General features: G+C 38.3%; 1 protein-coding gene across 12 annotated transcripts in view; it reads left to right on the plus strand.

Moving 5' to 3' along the window:
• The window catches only part of RBFOX2 (RNA binding fox-1 homolog 2), a 296,039-nt gene that overhangs the window by 209,406 nt on the left and 70,081 nt on the right, over positions 1–16,552 (plus strand). For all 12 annotated transcript variants that reach the window (XM_025398157.1, XM_025398158.1, XM_025398161.1 and 9 more), the window contains one exon: positions 12,091–12,315. In XM_025398157.1, the coding sequence (XP_025253942.1) occupies positions 12,091–12,315 (225 nt within the window). The remainder of the gene's footprint in view (positions 1–12,090; positions 12,316–16,552) is intronic.

Below are 16,552 nucleotides of genomic sequence, written 5' to 3' on the forward strand. Positions count from 1 at the left end.
CAGGTCCTGCTGTCCTGTGGGCAGATCAGGTCTATACTGAGCATGTGTTGCCAAAGCCTGGGAGTGGTCAGAGGAGTCGGTAATCCCTAATGGCAGCTCTGGCCTGGGAACCTCCGCCTTTTAAGGAACTATTAAAAGAGGGTCAGTCCTCAAAGGACTGACAGAGGGAAGGACTGGAAACTACTGCTTTTTTTTTTTTTTTTGAGGCGGAATCTCACTCTGTCGCCCAGGCTGGATTGCAGTGGCTGGCGCGATCTCGGCTCACTGCAACCTCCACCTCCCAGGTTCAAGCAATTCTCCTGCCTCAGCCTCCCAAGTAGCTGGGATTACAGGCGCCCTCCACTACACCTTGCTAATAGTTTTAGTAGAGATGGGGTTTCACCATGTTGTCCAGGCTGGTGTCGAACTCCTGACCTCAGGCAGGCCTCCTTGGCCTCCCAAAGTGCTGGGATTACAGGCGTGAGCCAACACGCCTGGCCAGGTTACTGCTGCTTTTCATCATAAGCTCTTCTTACCTATTTGATTTGCATTATGTGCTTGTATTAATTTGATAAATATTAAAAAATCAAATTTAAAAAGGAAAAATGAGTTACCAAAACACCCTGGAAATAACTATCAAAGATGTTTTAGAATGCATTTAGAAAACAGAATGAACTTCAAATATGAAAAAGTAGAATCTAATTAGTTTATATCAGGAACATCTTGGACTACTAGAATTGATCCTTTCTCCTTTCCCACTCTTTCTTGCTCACTCCTCATTAGCATACAGTACCTTGAGGTTGAAATCTAGTAGTCTTCTCCTCACTCTTACCTGTTGCCAGGTTCTGCCAATTCTGCCTTTGGATTGTCTTCACTTGGGCCCCCCAATCTATGTCTCACTCACTGTGCCTATTGTATGTAGTTCATAGCTTTAGTATAAAGTCCCTTCAAAGTTTGTGGCATCCTAATGAATCTCTTTGTCTTCCCTACCTCATATCACCTTTGTTTCCCGATGCTGAGTGTTGGTCGCTTTCTGTAACCATATCATTTTTGTTATAACAAAACTTTGTGTTTGTTTATATACTCTACTAGGTTGAAACATCTTTTATTTCTTTAACAAATACTTATTGAGGGCTTTTAAGGCAGCCACTGGGATGAATTAGATCTGGACAATTACCTGTCCTCAACAAGTTCATGTTCTGTAAAGACAATACATATGTAAGCAGATAATTGTAATTGAATATAAGTACCACAATAGAGTTAAGTATTAGGTTGGGGAGGGGAGGAGGAAGGAATGATTTTTTCCCCCTATTTGAGTGAATCAGAAACCTCTAGAGAGGAGTAAATGCCCAAATACATATTAAAGATTGCGTACGTATTAGCCCGATTAGTAGAAAGGAGAAAAGCTTTCTAAGCAGAAATAATACTATGTGCAAATAAACTGGAAGGTGAAATAGTACATGCTGTTTTTCAGCATTCGACACACATTAGATTACCACCTGTGCCAAACCCTCCTCATCTCAGGTGAATTATCAGGGTCGCCTCCCAACAGGGCTCCCTGCCTTTGCCTTTGCCGAGTGGTACATTTAAAACCTAATTCTGACCACACCACTTCTCTGCTCAGAACTCTCAGTGGAGTGTAAAAGCTAACATCCCTGCAGTGGCTGTAAGCTTTACAGGAATTCTGTCAATATCCTCTTTCCCCACTGCTACCTTTCTCACTTCATCTCCTGCCACTCTGTTCATGCTTACACCAGTGTTATCACATAGGTTTCCAAGGCCTCCATGTTCCTGGTTCTTAGAATGAGCTACTTGTGTTTTTGCCTGTGGGACTTTGCATTTGTGTTCCCTTTGTCTGGAGTCTTCTTCCATCCAGATGCACATATGACTTGTTGCCTTAATTTCTAAAAAAATATGATCAGTGTTACCTTTCCATACCACCTGTAGAAAAAGGAAATTCTCTGTCTCTCCAGCCCAATACCCTGATACCCTCCTTTTATTTTTTCTCTGTAGCACACCATCTGTTTATTGTTTTGCTTGCCGATTTATTATTTGTCTCTTCCTACTAGAATGTAAACTCCATAAAGGCAGGGACTTTGGCTTTTTAATCACTGTTGTTTCCTCAGCAACTAGGACAGAATATCTAACACACGATAGATACTCAATAAATATTTGATGGCAAGAGTTGAAGCTGAATAGATGAAGTGTGCAAGAGGCATGACTTCCATGCAAAGGTATTTGGACTTGAGACTGTAAACATTGGGAGTCTAGGATTCTAAGAAGATAAATTAACTATCAGATTTAGGTTTTATTTTAGAAAGATCATTCTGGCAGCTGCTTGGAGAGTTCATTAGGTTGAGGTTAAGTTAAAATAAAGCTGAACTCTTTAAAAACCAAAAAACATTATGTAGATAGCCTAGGTGAGAACAGCGGCTCATTTTTCTTTTAATTCCCCATAGTACATAATGTGGACTCTCACATATAGCCTTATATATATTTTCATAGAATGATTATTTATATTGTGGTGAGGTCCCTGGCAGAGTTGGTAAAGCTATTGAGAGAATGGTTCCTATCTTTTTTTAAACTTATACTGCAGAAGCAGGTATTCAATTACCTGGTTAATTCAATTACCAGGCATTTTCTAAAGGGCACCTGTTATGTGCTCATCATCACTTCATTTGGTGAGGAAGCTATGATGTAGTTTATGATTCAGTCCCTGGTTGACTTAGGGACTTTACTTGTTAAATGACTAGAGAATATATAAGCCACCATGTAACCATGGTTGTAGACAAAATGTGTTTTGTTCTGGGAAAGGGATAGGGAAAATTTTTCTCTGTTACTGTATGTTTATAATGTGAATTTTCTATTTTAAAGAGGTAGACTACAACAGAATGCCTAACAACATTTATAAAGCATAATTAAATATTTTGTAATTCAGAAAACACTCTAGTACCTTGCCAGTGTTTTATTTGGAACCTGAGTTACAACTATTTCTTTGTTTTGTTTTTTCCTTAGAGACATGGTCCCTCTCTGTCACTCAGGATGGAGTACAGTGGTATGATCTAGGCTCACTGCAGCCTCAAACTCCTGGGCCCAAGTGGTCCTCTCGCCTCAGCCTCCTGAGTAGCTAGTACTATAGGCACATGCCACCACACCTGGCTATTTAAAAAAAATTTTTTTGTAGGGATAGGGTCTCGCTATATTGCCCAGGCTGGTCTTGAACTCCTGGCCTCAAGCAGTCCTCCCACCTGGGCCTTCCAAAGTGCTGGGATTACAGGTGTGAGCAACCCCACCTGGCTGTGACTATTTTTAAGGCTATTCCAGTTTAGCATATGGAAGATGACAAAATAATTGTCCATGATGACAAAATAAATAATAAATTAATTTAGATTATAGTGAAAAGTGTGGTTGAGAAAAAGAATAATTTTCCATAGATTGTGTAAATCACTGATTACATTGAATAGAATAGACGTTTAACTATTAATTGTGTGTAAGGGCCTTCCATTTCCAAGGAAGCAAGTAACTGAACCAGAGTAGTTCTTGCTGTCTGTTGTTGCCAGTGGAAGACATGATTCATGAATGTTTGAGGTTCTAAATACTTCTTTTTTTTTTTTTTTTTTTTGAGACGGAGTCCCGCTCTGCCGCCCAGGCTGGAGTGCAGTGGCCGGATCTCAGCTCACTGCAAGCTCCGCCTCCCGGGTTTACGCCATTCTCCTGCCTCAGCCTCCCAAGTAGCTGGGACTACAGGCGCCCGCCACCTCGCCTGGCTAGTTTTTTGTATTTTTCAGTAGAGACGGGGTTTCACTGTGTTAGCCAGGATGGTCTCAATCTCCTGACCTTGTGATCCGCCCGTCTCGGCCTCCCAAAGTGCTGGGATTACAGGCTTGACTAAATACTTCTTTAAGGAGAAATAGAGGAAAGAGCTTTTAAGAGGTTGGAGATATTAAGACTATTACAGGGTTTGTTGCTTTTTACCTAATAGACTATAGGTTTGAATGACTTTGTTCTGAAATATTTATTTTCCTGTTTAAATATTCATTGCTGTGAGATTGTAAAACTCAGCCTCAAGGGGAAGACCGAACTGGCTTTTCCCTCTGAGTAATTTAAAAGAGGTGTGTGTGTGTGTGTGTGTGTGTGTGTAAGACAAGTGATTTGGAGGCAAATTTACAATATTCTTGTTGACCAAGCCTATAACTGCCCTTAAATTTACATATACCAGCTTCTGTCATTTATTGTTATTCTAAGCAAGGATGTATATTGTATTGCCTGGTTTTTAAAAAAAATTTATTTTATTAATTGTCTGTTTATAAGAGCTCAAGACTGTAATGGTCATGTTCTTGAATTCTGTCTCCCCTTTACATGGGTGTAGCACACTCATCTTTTGGTCCTGATTCTTTAGTTATACCCATGCTAAAAGAAGGATCCGTTGTGAGGCCTACGTTTCAGTAGATTTGCACTATAGAAAACAACCAGTGTTTATTCTCCTAGCTGTAGGTTCTATATAAGAAGGTAACCCACTACTTTTAGGAAACTTACATTTATAGCCACCATTACCTTCCTCTCATCATTTATGCCCCCGCCTTTTTTTTTCTTTTTTCCTTTCTTTTCTTTTCTTTTTTTTTTTTTTTTTTTTTTTTTGAGACAAAGTCTTACCCTGTTGTCTAGGCTGGAGTGCAATGGCGCGATCCTGGCTCACTGCAACCTCTGCCTCCGATGTTCAAGTGATCCTCATGCTTCAGCCTCCCAAGTAGCTAGGATTGCAGGCATGCGCCGTCACACCTGGCTATTTTTGTAATTTTAGTAGAGACGGGGTTTCACCATATTGGCCAGGCTGGTCTTGAACTCCTGACCTCATGTGATCCGCATGCCTCGGCCTCCCAAGGTGCTGGGATACCTTGGGAGCCACTGCACCTGGCCTCTATGCCCTCTTTAATCTCTTAACTGACTCTGTTCTTCTAAAGGTGTAGATGCTTCAGGACATGTCCTGGAGGCATGCTGCAACCATAATTCTCTCCCATTTTGCCAGCTAAAGCCTCTAAATCAGTGTTTCTCAGAATGTGGGACCCAAACCACCTACACCAGTAAGTACCAGGGTCCCTGCTCCAACCTACTGAATCCTAATCTATGGGGAAAGGATCTTGACATGTGCATTTCTAAATATGTTCCTTGAGTGGGTGTTATATGCAATAAAATAGGGGCATCTTTTTTTTCAAAGAACAAGGTAAAAGATGAGTTGATAGGTGTGAGGAGCTGAGTATTATGGAAGTAGTTTCTTACTGCATCTTACTGTTGAGACTGCAGCAGGAATGGATGTGTCTGAACTCCTTACCCAAAATTAGACAACATTTTTTCTTAAACTTAATACTTCAATGGCGATTGGTTTTTTATTACAGTAATCCTTATTATATAATAATGGAATTTGTTTCCATGAGCTTCCTTGGGATCTTGGCAATTCAGTAAGTTCCAGACAACCAAGTGAACAGCGAATTCTTGGAATTCAACCTGAATGTAAATATTTGGAGAGTACATGGAGATTTCATTGTGTAGATTTTTCCTCCCAACATCAAATTTACCTACAAGTTGCCTAACATCTTATGGCTCTGAGTGTAGTTTAGATGTATTGTAAAAGAGAAAATGTATTACTTTTACCTAACTTCCCAGAAATGTATTCAGGATTATTAGACACTAACACTTTTTTCTGCTCTGGATACTCAAAATTGTGAAACTTCCTTGAGGTGAGAAAAGCAAAACAATCCTACCTTATAGCTCTTCCTCTAGGTTATGGTGGTTTTAAGAAAAAGTTAAGAATAGTTCAATAGCTTGGTTTTCTTTAGACTTAAAAAAAAAGAACCAGAATATTTTAGATACTGAAGGAAGGAGATTTGGGGGTAGCACTGTTTAAATATTTGTACACGTTAAGAATCTAGAGTAATTTTGCTTTAAGTCTAGCAAATGAGCATTGTTTTGTCTTTGTTTGTTTATCCATTTTGTTTGTCTGGATTTTCTTGGTCTGTTCTTCTACAGAGTTACTTTTTTTAAAAAAAAGTTGATCCTAGATGATTTTAAATCCAGTGTTGTCTTCTTATCTTTCTGAGATAACGGTTATATAGCTGTTATTTTCCTCTTGTCATAGACACCTGGGCAGAAACCACTGCTTTTAGTACCAGATCTGAGAAGAATGATAGGCCTTTGCCTAGGTACTCTTTTTTTAAAACAAAAAAACAAAAAAAAAAAAAACAAAGGCAAATAGAGCTTGAAATCTGAGCCCACCTAAGCAAATCCCAAGGGATCAAAATGATATAATTTATAAAAATAGTTAAAAACATTTTATTTGTATTATAATCCTGGTAAATTAATTTCCATTTATAAACAGCACTAGAAAAATTACTAGTGACATTGTCAGTAGTAATAAACTGGTGAGAATATGCTCTACCTAAATAATGAAGTGATTCTTTTTATGATGGTATGAATAAAATTAATATTGATCTGTTTGTGTGCATGGTCCATTCTGACCATATATGTGGTATGGGAATTGAGAAGCTTTTAGGATTTGCAGCCTGTTGGTTAGAATTAATACAATAGTAGGTTATGTATATAAGTGGGACTCAAGATGACCAAACTGAGAAAATTAGAGTGAAGTTGAGGAATAAATGAGAAGATATAAACAAAAATACACCCTTGTCTTTCTAAGATTGCACAGACTTTAATTATCCTAGAAATATGAAGACAATTATATTTTGGGTCATTTCTGTGTTCTCTTACAATACTGTGCATAGCTTTTAAATAATATTCAGTATAATTCAGTAGGAACAGAAAATATGCTAAAGAATCAGTTACAAAACAGTTTCACCTGCTCTCTCAATTAATTTTCACAACCACCTGTGAAGTAAACAACCCATCTGGTAAGAGGTGTAATTGGGATTTAAACTCAAGTCTGCCTTTCAGGTTCATACTTTCTTTTTTATTACATCCCATGTAAACTAGGGAGAAAGCACATGGTTGGACCTAGAAAAAACAGTGGAAGTCACCTGTCGGTAGGTGATGATTGAACCTGTGAGATTGCTATGGGTAAGGCAATAGACCGTTGAATGGGTTCCTGTTTGATGACTGTGATACTATAGTTGTTTTTCCATAGTCACGGGTTCTGCATCTGTGGATTCAGCTAGCTGGGATTGAAAAATTAGGGTGGGAAATTGGATGACTGTGTCTGTACTCAACATGTACAGACGTTTTTTCTTTTTAGGAGACAGGGTCTCCCATTGCCTAGGTTGGTCTCAAACTCCTGAGCTCAAGGGATCCTCCTGCCTTGGCCTCCCAAAGCATTGGGATTATAGCTGTGAGCCACTGTCCCTGGCCAGACTTTTTTTTCTTGACACTTTTTTCTTTTCTTTTCTTTTTTCTTTTTCTTTTCTTTTCTTTTCTTTTTTGAGACAGGGTCCCACTCTGTTGCCCAGGCTGGAATGCAGTGCCGTGATCATAGCTCACCACAGCCTCTGTCTCCCAAGCTCAAGTGATCCTCTTGTCTCAGCCTCCTGAGCAACTGGGACTATAGGCACGTGCTACCATGCCCAGCTAATTTTAAAAAAATTTTTGTAGAGACGGGATCCCACTGTGTTGCCTAGGCTGGTCTCACACTCCTGGGCTCAAGTGATCCTCTCTCCTCAGCCTCCCAAAGAGCTGGGATTACAGGCATGAGCCAGCATGCAGGGCCTTGTCATTATTTTCTCAACACTACAGCATAACAACTATTTACATAACATTTACATTGTAGTAGGTATTATAAGTAATCGAGAGATGATTTAAAGTATACAAGAGGATGTGTGTAAGTAGGTTACATGCAAATACTATGCCATTTTATATAAAGGACTTGAGTATCCAAGGATTTTGTCATCTGTGGTGGGTGGGGGCTGGGAGGTTCCTGGAACCAATTACCTGCTAATACGAAGGGACAACTGTATATTTGAATTTAGAATGGAAACATTTAGCACGTTTCACATTGTACACCAAAAGGCTGGATATAATGTGTATCGCCTCTGTTACTATCTGTGGTTTAAAAGAGAAAGACATCATTCTCAACTCAGAAATTAATAGTTACATTTGATTTTCACTCACAGCAGGTCAACGACTCTTAAAGCCTGTGTTTGTAAAACAGAAGGAAATTAAGTGCATAAAGCACAAGCATGTAAATGTTCTTTTCTTTCCTAATACTTCACCAGTTCTACCTTCCCATCGCTACGCTCCAGTTTGATATCAACCCAAGATATCAACACTTGTTTCATTCTGTGTTATTCCTTGTTATGCTTTCTAGCCCAACAAAGCAGTTTGCTGTAATGTGCGTGCACGTGACTTTCTATCTCAATCTTCCTCTATTTCATAAATGTTTAACACTTCATATTTATTATGTACCATGTGGGAGTCTACATTCTACAGGACTGTCTCCACCCATCATAATGAGCCTTTTAATCCAATAGGGGAGTTAAAATACATATTTAGATTTGCTAAATATGAGACTTTAGATTTAAGTGTCTTGTAGGGGATGCAAGCTAAATGTTGTAAGAATATAGGAAAGGAAGGAATTACTTTTAACTGGAAACGGAAGAAAGTTTATAGATTGGTAGGTTAGGGAAAAGAGCTATTCTGTCTAACCTTGTAGACTAAAGAGAAAGCTAATAATTTCTTTTCTCAGATGAGATATACTTAAGCAGCTTAGACTCTGCTAATAGAAACAAAGCATTTTTTATGTAAGTGTAGATGTAAATTCATACCTAGAAATATTCATGTGAACTGTTATCTCATAGTTTGCTGAAGGCTGTTGTACTTCTGAGCATAGAACTTTGGAATTTTAGTAGAAATCTGGAAATTTAGAAGCCTGGAAATTTAATAGAAATCTGAAACCATTTAACATTTTTAATAATGTATACTTGGGGAAATATTCAGACATTGCAGAATATATGAGAGAAGATGTTGAATCACTCCTATCCCAATTTCATTCACTTAGTATATGAACAATTGTTACATTTTTAACAAAAATTTTAAAAGAAATTTCTGTAAGTAACAAAATAATCCACTAAGAATTTCTTCTTGACCTCTTAACGGAGGTTACATTACCCCTCTAGGAAAACAGTACCTCTGTCTGGCTTGCATTTCTATAAAACGCCTAGTGCCTAGGCTACAAGTGGATCACAGGAAATGTTTTTACCTTTCTCCCTGTCTCCCACTGCGAATTGATGTGTTTATTCAGTTGACTGAGTCAGCCCTGTTGAGAATACCCCTGTGGGAGAATTCATACTGTGTACTTGTGTGCCAGAGTCTCATTCCCAGCAGACTGAGGTGGAGAATGGAGGCTGGAGTAAAACGAGGAGGCTGAGAGGAGCAGTGTCAGAGCAAGAGAAAGTCCCCTTGGACTTGTTAATCCTAACTTGAAAATTGTATCTTTTAGCCTTTACCAGTTATTTAGTAGAACTTTTTTGTGGATTCCTGTAAGATTATATTTATGCCTGATGTGGGCATAAGACCTTTGGTGCTCTTACTGTGTTTCATTCACCAATCCACCTGAATTCCAATTCACTTCTTTTTCATATCTGTCTTCAGGCCAGTAGATCCAGCGAGGGCTTCTGAAGCAGTATGTTTCATATGGCTAGATAGATACAGAGAGATAGAGCATTGAATAATTTGAAGAAGGGAGATAACTATTTTGTATCTCTCTTCAGATGCCCGGAATAGCTATAAAGACATCATAAAAACTATCCTAACCTAGAAATAATGAAAAGAAGTTATATAGTGATGGGTGACAAAGATAGACTTTTTCCAAAAAAATTTAAAGTTTTCATAGCATATTTTCTAAGAACTAAAGAGAGGGATTTTTTTTTCTATTTTTTGAGATGGAGTCTCACTCACTTTGTCGCCTGGGCTAGAGTGCAGTGGTAGTGATGTCAGTTCACTCCTCTTCCTGAGTTCAAGCGATTCTCCTGCCTCAGCCTCTCAGGTATCTGGGATTAAAGGCATTTGGCACCATCCTTGGCTAATTTTTATGTTTTTAATAGAGATGGAGTTTCACCATGTTGGCCAGGCTGGTATTGAACTCCTGACCTCAAGTGATCCGCCCGCCTCAGCCTCACAAGGTGCTGGGATTACAGACGTGAGCCACCGCACCCAGCCTTTTTTTTTTTTTTTTTTACTTTTCTTAAGAGACAGGATCTTTCTGTTGCCCAAGCTAGAATGGTACAATCATGGCTCACTGCAGCCTCCAGCTTCTGGGCTCAAGCAATCCTCCTTTCTCAGCCTTACAAGAAGCTGGGACTACAGGCACATACCACCATGCCCAGCTAATTTTTTAAAGTTTAGAAATGGTGTCTCTCCGTGTTGGCCAGGCTGATCTTGAACTCCTAGCCACAGGCAGTCCTCCCATCTTAGCCTCCCAAAGTGCTGGGATTACAGGGCATGAACCATTATGTCCAATAGCAGGAAAATTTTTATGTAAAGCAATTTTTTTATTTTTATTTTTAATTTCTGTTACAGAATCTTCATTCCTGCCTTTACTAGTTTGCAAGGGCTGCCATAACAAAATATTACATAACAATATAGAAATGTATTTTCTCACCATTCGGGAGGCTAGAAGTGCAAGATCAGGGTGTCAGCTAGGTTAGTTTCTTCTGATGTCTTTTTCATTAGTTAGCCTGTAGATGGTCATGGTCTCTCTGTGTCTTCACGTGGGCCTCCCTCTGTATGTGTCTGTATCCACATTCCCTTTTCTTATAAGGACAGCACTCCATTTGGATTAAGGCCCATCCTCATGACATCACTTTAACTTAATTACCTTTTTAAAGACCCTATCTTTAAAAACAGTGACATTTTGAGGTACTGAGGGTTAGAACTTCAACATATGGGTTGGGGAGGAGCACAACTCAGCCTATGACTCTGCCCCTTCCCACTGATAACTGTAATCAGTTCCTCACTTTTTATCTAGACTGTGGCAGTCCCCATCCCCAATTCTCTTTTTTCTTTCACCACTATTATGTAAAGCAGTTTTTATTACCAAGTAGAAATGATTCTTGGACATTGGAGACAGCTGAATTTTGAAGTTGTTTAACTTAAGTGGAAGAGAGTTACGAATTTTTGTTTCGAGGTAGGTCACTACCATTCTCTTAAGGGTAACACAGTAATTCAGTGTTTCAGAACATTGGCTTCCCCTTATTGATGATATATTTTTTGTCATTCTCTTTAATATTAAAAACAATACATTTGTGTAGGTTTTATTACAAAAGTAATATATGCTTGTTATTAGGAGCACAAGGAAACTTTTGGGGATTTTGGATATATGTGTTGACTATCTTGATTGTGGTGATGATTTCATGAGAATATAAGTACATTTTTCAAAACTTACCAAATTGTATACTATAAATAAATAGGTTTATCATATGACAGTTATATCACAATAAAACTGCTTAATTTCTTTGCTGATTTGATGACTAAAAACTTGGACTTACTTTGATATTAATGTGAATTTTCATGACAGTTGGTGAGGTTGAGCATTTTTATTAGTTGTTTGTATTTCATTTTCAATGAATTGTTCAGATAGACACTTTGCCTCTTTTTCTCTTGGGATGTGTGTGTGTTTGCGTGTACATGTGTGTCTGTCTTGTCAACTTGGTTAACCCACTGTGAGACTAGTGATATTAACCCAGCATCTCTCTTACCTTTTGCTAATATTTTCTCCTAGTTGATTTTTCTTTTTTGTTTTTTGTATTTTTTAGGGACAGGATCTCTCTCTGTTGCAGAGGCTGTTGTGGCTTGTGGTCCAAAGTGGGCTCTCCACCTACTTTTAATTTAAAGGAAAGATTTTTGACCCTTTGGCATCTAGTCCACTTTAATATGGTTGTGGGCCTGTCTAGTAACCACACATCAACAAAAGTGAAGGGGTGTGTGTGTGTGTCTCAGTCCACATACATACATCTATGTGTGTATATATAATAATATTTTCCCCAATCCTGGGTCATTCCATTTTACCTATGCAGTGAGAGAATATTCAGAGAATTCCATGTATTCACTTTAAAAATAGTTACGTAACAAGGATTCAGGGTCACTTTTTCTTTTTCTCGTTGTTTGTTTTAGGGTAACCAGGAGCCAACAACAACTCCTGACGCAATGGTTCAGCCTTTTACTACCATCCCATTTCCACCACCTCCGCAGAATGGAATTCCCACAGAGTATGGGGTGCCACACACTCAAGACTATGCCGGCCAGACCGGTGAGCATAACCTGACACTCTACGGAAGTACGCAAGCCCACGGGGAGCAGAGCAGCAACTCACCCAGCACACAAAATGGATCTCTTACGGTATGTGAACCATGAGGTGAAAAATAGAAGAATGCATGGCAATCTTATCGAAATTGTCACCTTGATTATACAACTGGAAAACTCTCGGAATTAATTTAGCATTTACATATGTTCTCATGTACACCTTCTCTCAGCAGCGTTGTACACATTGTCCTCCCTCCTCCTAGAAATACTTAGTCTCTTGACTTTTCCAGCTCTACCAATTTTCCTGCCGAGCATTGGGTGTTCTGCCCCTGCCTCCTTCTCTGTTCAATTTTTAAATGGTGCAGTACTCCATGTGTAGGTCCTGGAACCCCTTTTCTTCTTATTATACATCCTTTCTCTATATAATTATACTACCAAACTCAGTTGCTCAAGCAAAACCTAGGAACCTTCCTTCCTTCCTTCCTTCCTTTTCTTCCTTTTCTTCCTTTTCTTCCTTTCTTTCCTTTCTTTCTTCTGCACATCTAATTGATTAGCAAGTCTTGACAACCATAACTCTAACTACTTCATCCTCTTCTCCACATCTTATTGCTCTTCCACCAGATTGCTCGTGTTTGAATCTCAATATGGCCCCTACTAAACTGTGTGCCCTTGGACCAGTTATTTAATCTCTCTCTGCTGTTGGTTCACTCTAAAATGAAGATAATCATACCTACCTGAAGAGGCTGTTAGGAAATTATAAAGGATTTATCATCATCACCACTCTAGTCCAAACCTCATCACTGATTTCCGATATTACTGTTGCCTAATTTATCTATCCTCCACATAGGACTAAGGTGGTTTTGTTTTTTTTAACGCAAATTTTGCCGATTTCCTACTTAACTCTTAATAGTTCCGTAATGCAATTAGAATATAATCTGAACTTTGTACTTGGTTTCTAGTCTCTAGCCCAGCTTACCTCTTTGACCTCACCTCTTACTACTAACTTGCTAAAGTAAAGGAAATGTCATAAATTAATAATAGGTATGTATCTCATACATATCAACATATGGGAAATTGTATTGTCTCTTGCTTTGTTGCCCAGGCTGGAGTGCAGTGGCATGAACATAGCTAGCTCACTGCAGCCTCAGTCTCCTGGGCTCAAGTGATCCTCCTTCTTCAGCCTCTCATGTAGCTGGGACTACAAGCACACACCACCACGCCCAGCTCATTTTTTACTTTTTTGTAGAGACAGGGTCTCCTTTTGTTGCCCAAGCTTATTTTGAATTCCTGTCATGCAATCCTCCTGCCATGGTCTCCCAAAGTGCTGGGATTACGAGGCATGAGCCACCACACCCAGCCTTGTGTGGTGTATTTCTAAAGACAGAAATGTTCTATAATCTGCATAGAAAGACCTAGCTCTGTTGTTAGATTTCTTTTTCTCTTTCCTATATGTGGTTATCAAAAGGAGAGCTTTATTCAGCCTTTAAGCCACTTGCTAAGGATGGATTTAACCCATAAATGCTTTCAATTTTCTTTCATTAGGTATTGAACCACCAAGAAATTCCTACTTTCAATGTTTATTAGTTGGTATAAGCACATAATTTTATACTTCAGAAGTAATTGGCTACAATAGATAATTTATTTGAAGAGTCTAGGCATGATAGGTAACAAACGAGACTTTCAGTAGCATTTGTTCTAGAATCATAAATATACAGGCTCATGTATTGACTACATTTCCAAATAATTTTTTAATGATCATGAACTCACAGACCTATCAGAATAACTGTTTCAATTAAAGAAGCGAAAAAGAAAAAATAAAATATATATGAGGCTTTTCCAAGGTATTTTAATCACTAAATCAATTTCTATACTAATTATCAGGGTTTTTAATTTTTTTTCATTTTTATTCTCTGTTTCTTGTTAGTTTGGATAATATGTGTCTTTTTAGTAATTTGCTTCATATAAACTGTCAATTTTGTTGGTATAAAGTTATTCATAATTTCATATAATCCTTTTAATTTGTATAGGGTCTGTGGCGATATCCCCGTTGACATTCTTGATTTGGCAATTTGTGTCTTCTCTCTTTTTTTATTGGTCAGTCTAGCTAAGGTTTATTAATTTTGTAGATTTTTCCAGGAAACCAACTTTTTGTTTCATTGATTTTTGTTGTTTTTCTATTTTTTTTAAAAATTATTTTCCACTCTGTTATTATTTCTTTCTTCTTGCTTTGAGTTTGATTTGGTCTTTATTTTGCCAGCCTCTTGAGTTGGAAGGTTAAGGCGATTGATGTTAGATTTTCTTCCTTTTTATGTTTAAAACTGTAAACACAGCAAGTTTCCCTTTAGCTGCATACCATAAAATATGATCTATTTTGTTTTTGTTTTTATTTCATTCAAGACATTTTAAATTTTTTTCCTGTGGTTTCTTCTTTGCTTCTGGGTTGCATAGGAGTATGTTGTTTCCAAATGTTTGGGGATTTCCCAAATGTCTTTCTTTTATTGATTTATAATTTAATTTCTTTGGAGCGTCATATGATTTCAATTTTTTTATTTATTGAGACTTGTTTTATGGAAACGATTTGTCTGATATTAATGTAACCACTTCAGCCTTCTTATAGTTACTGTTTACTTGTTTTTTTTCTGTCATTTTGTTTCAACTGCTTTGTATCTGAAGTGTATCTCTTATTTAAAAAAAAAGGGGGGGGGGCCAGGCAGGGTGGCTCACGCCTGTAATCCCAGCACTTTGGGAGGCCAAGGCGGGCGGATCATGAGGTTGGGAGTTCGAGACCAGCCTGGCCAACATGGTGAAACCCCGTCTCTACTAAAAATAGAAAAATTAGCTGGGCGTGGTGACGTGCGTGTGTAATCCCAGCTACTCGGGAGGCTGAGGCAGGAGACTCGCTTGAACCCAAGAGGCAGAGGTTGCAGTGAACCGAGATTGCACCACTGCACTCCAGCTCGGGCGACAGAGTGAGACTCCATCCCCCACTCCCAAAAAGCATACAAGTAGATCTTGCTTCTTGCTTCTTCTTCATCCAGTCTGAAAATTTCTATCTTTTTATTGGAGCATTTAGTCAATTTGCATCTTAATGTAATTATTAATGTAGGTAGATTTATGTCTGTCATTTTACTGTCTCATGCCTTTTATTGTTCCTTTTTTCCTTCTTGACTGATTCCTGTTACATAATTGTTGTACCTTTTACATCCCTTTGTGATATTTTTTCATTAGTTATTTTTTGTTTGTGCTGGTGTTTCTTGTATTTTCTTAGTGCCTTCTCAAGGAATTACATCTTTGACTTATCACAACTTATTACTAATGGTTATGTGTGTGTGCACATGCATGTGTGTCTTATTCTGGTTAAATATAGCAGCCTAGGTCTAATGTAGCTTCATTCCCCACACTCTTTTGTGCTATTGTCATACATATTATGCCTGTATAATTTAGATATATAACAATACACTATTATAATTATTACTTTAAACAATCTTACCTTTTTTTTTAAGATCTCTTTTTTTAGAGCAGTTTTAGGTTCACAGTAAACTGAGAAGATAGTAGAGACTTACCCCATATACTTTCTGCTCCCCCACATGCATGACCTCCCCCACTAACAACATTTCATACCAGAGTGGTGCACCTGTTACCACTGATGAACCTGGATTGATATATCTTTATCACCTAAAGTCCATTAGAGTTTACTCTTAGTGGTGTACATTCTGTGGGTTTGGATCCATGTATAACATATAGCTAGCATTATAGCATCATAAAAAGTAATTTCACTGCCCTAAAAATCCTCTGTACTCTGCTTGTTTATCCCTCTCTCCTCCCCACAACCCAACCGCTGGCAACCACTGATCATTTAACTATCTCCATAGTTTTGCCTTTTTCAGGATTTCATGTAGTTGTAATCCCACGGTATGTAGCTTTTTTCTGATTGGCTTCTTTCACTTAGTAATGTGCATTTAAGTTTCCTCTGTGTCTTTTCATGTCCTGACAGTTCATTTCTTTTTCAGCACTGAATAATATCCCATTGGTCTGTATGTACCACAGTTTGTTTATCCGTTGACCGGCTTAAGGGCATTTGGTTGCTTCCAGATTTTGGCAATTATGAATAAAGCTACTGTAAACATTCATATGCAGGGTTTTTTGTGAACTTAGTTTTGAACTTCTTTGGGTAAATACCAAGGGCCATGATTGCTGGATCATATGCTAAGAGTATGTTTCGTTTTATAAGAAACCACCAAACTACCTTCCAGAGTGGCTCTACCATTTTGCATTTCCACCAGCAACGAATGAGAGTTCCTGCTGCTCCACATCCTCGCCAGCATTTGGTGTC

The sequence above is a fragment of the Theropithecus gelada genome, chromosome 10 (assembly GCF_003255815.1).
Source record: "Theropithecus gelada isolate Dixy chromosome 10, Tgel_1.0, whole genome shotgun sequence".
Classification (NCBI taxonomy): Eukaryota; Metazoa; Chordata; class Mammalia; order Primates; family Cercopithecidae; genus Theropithecus; species Theropithecus gelada.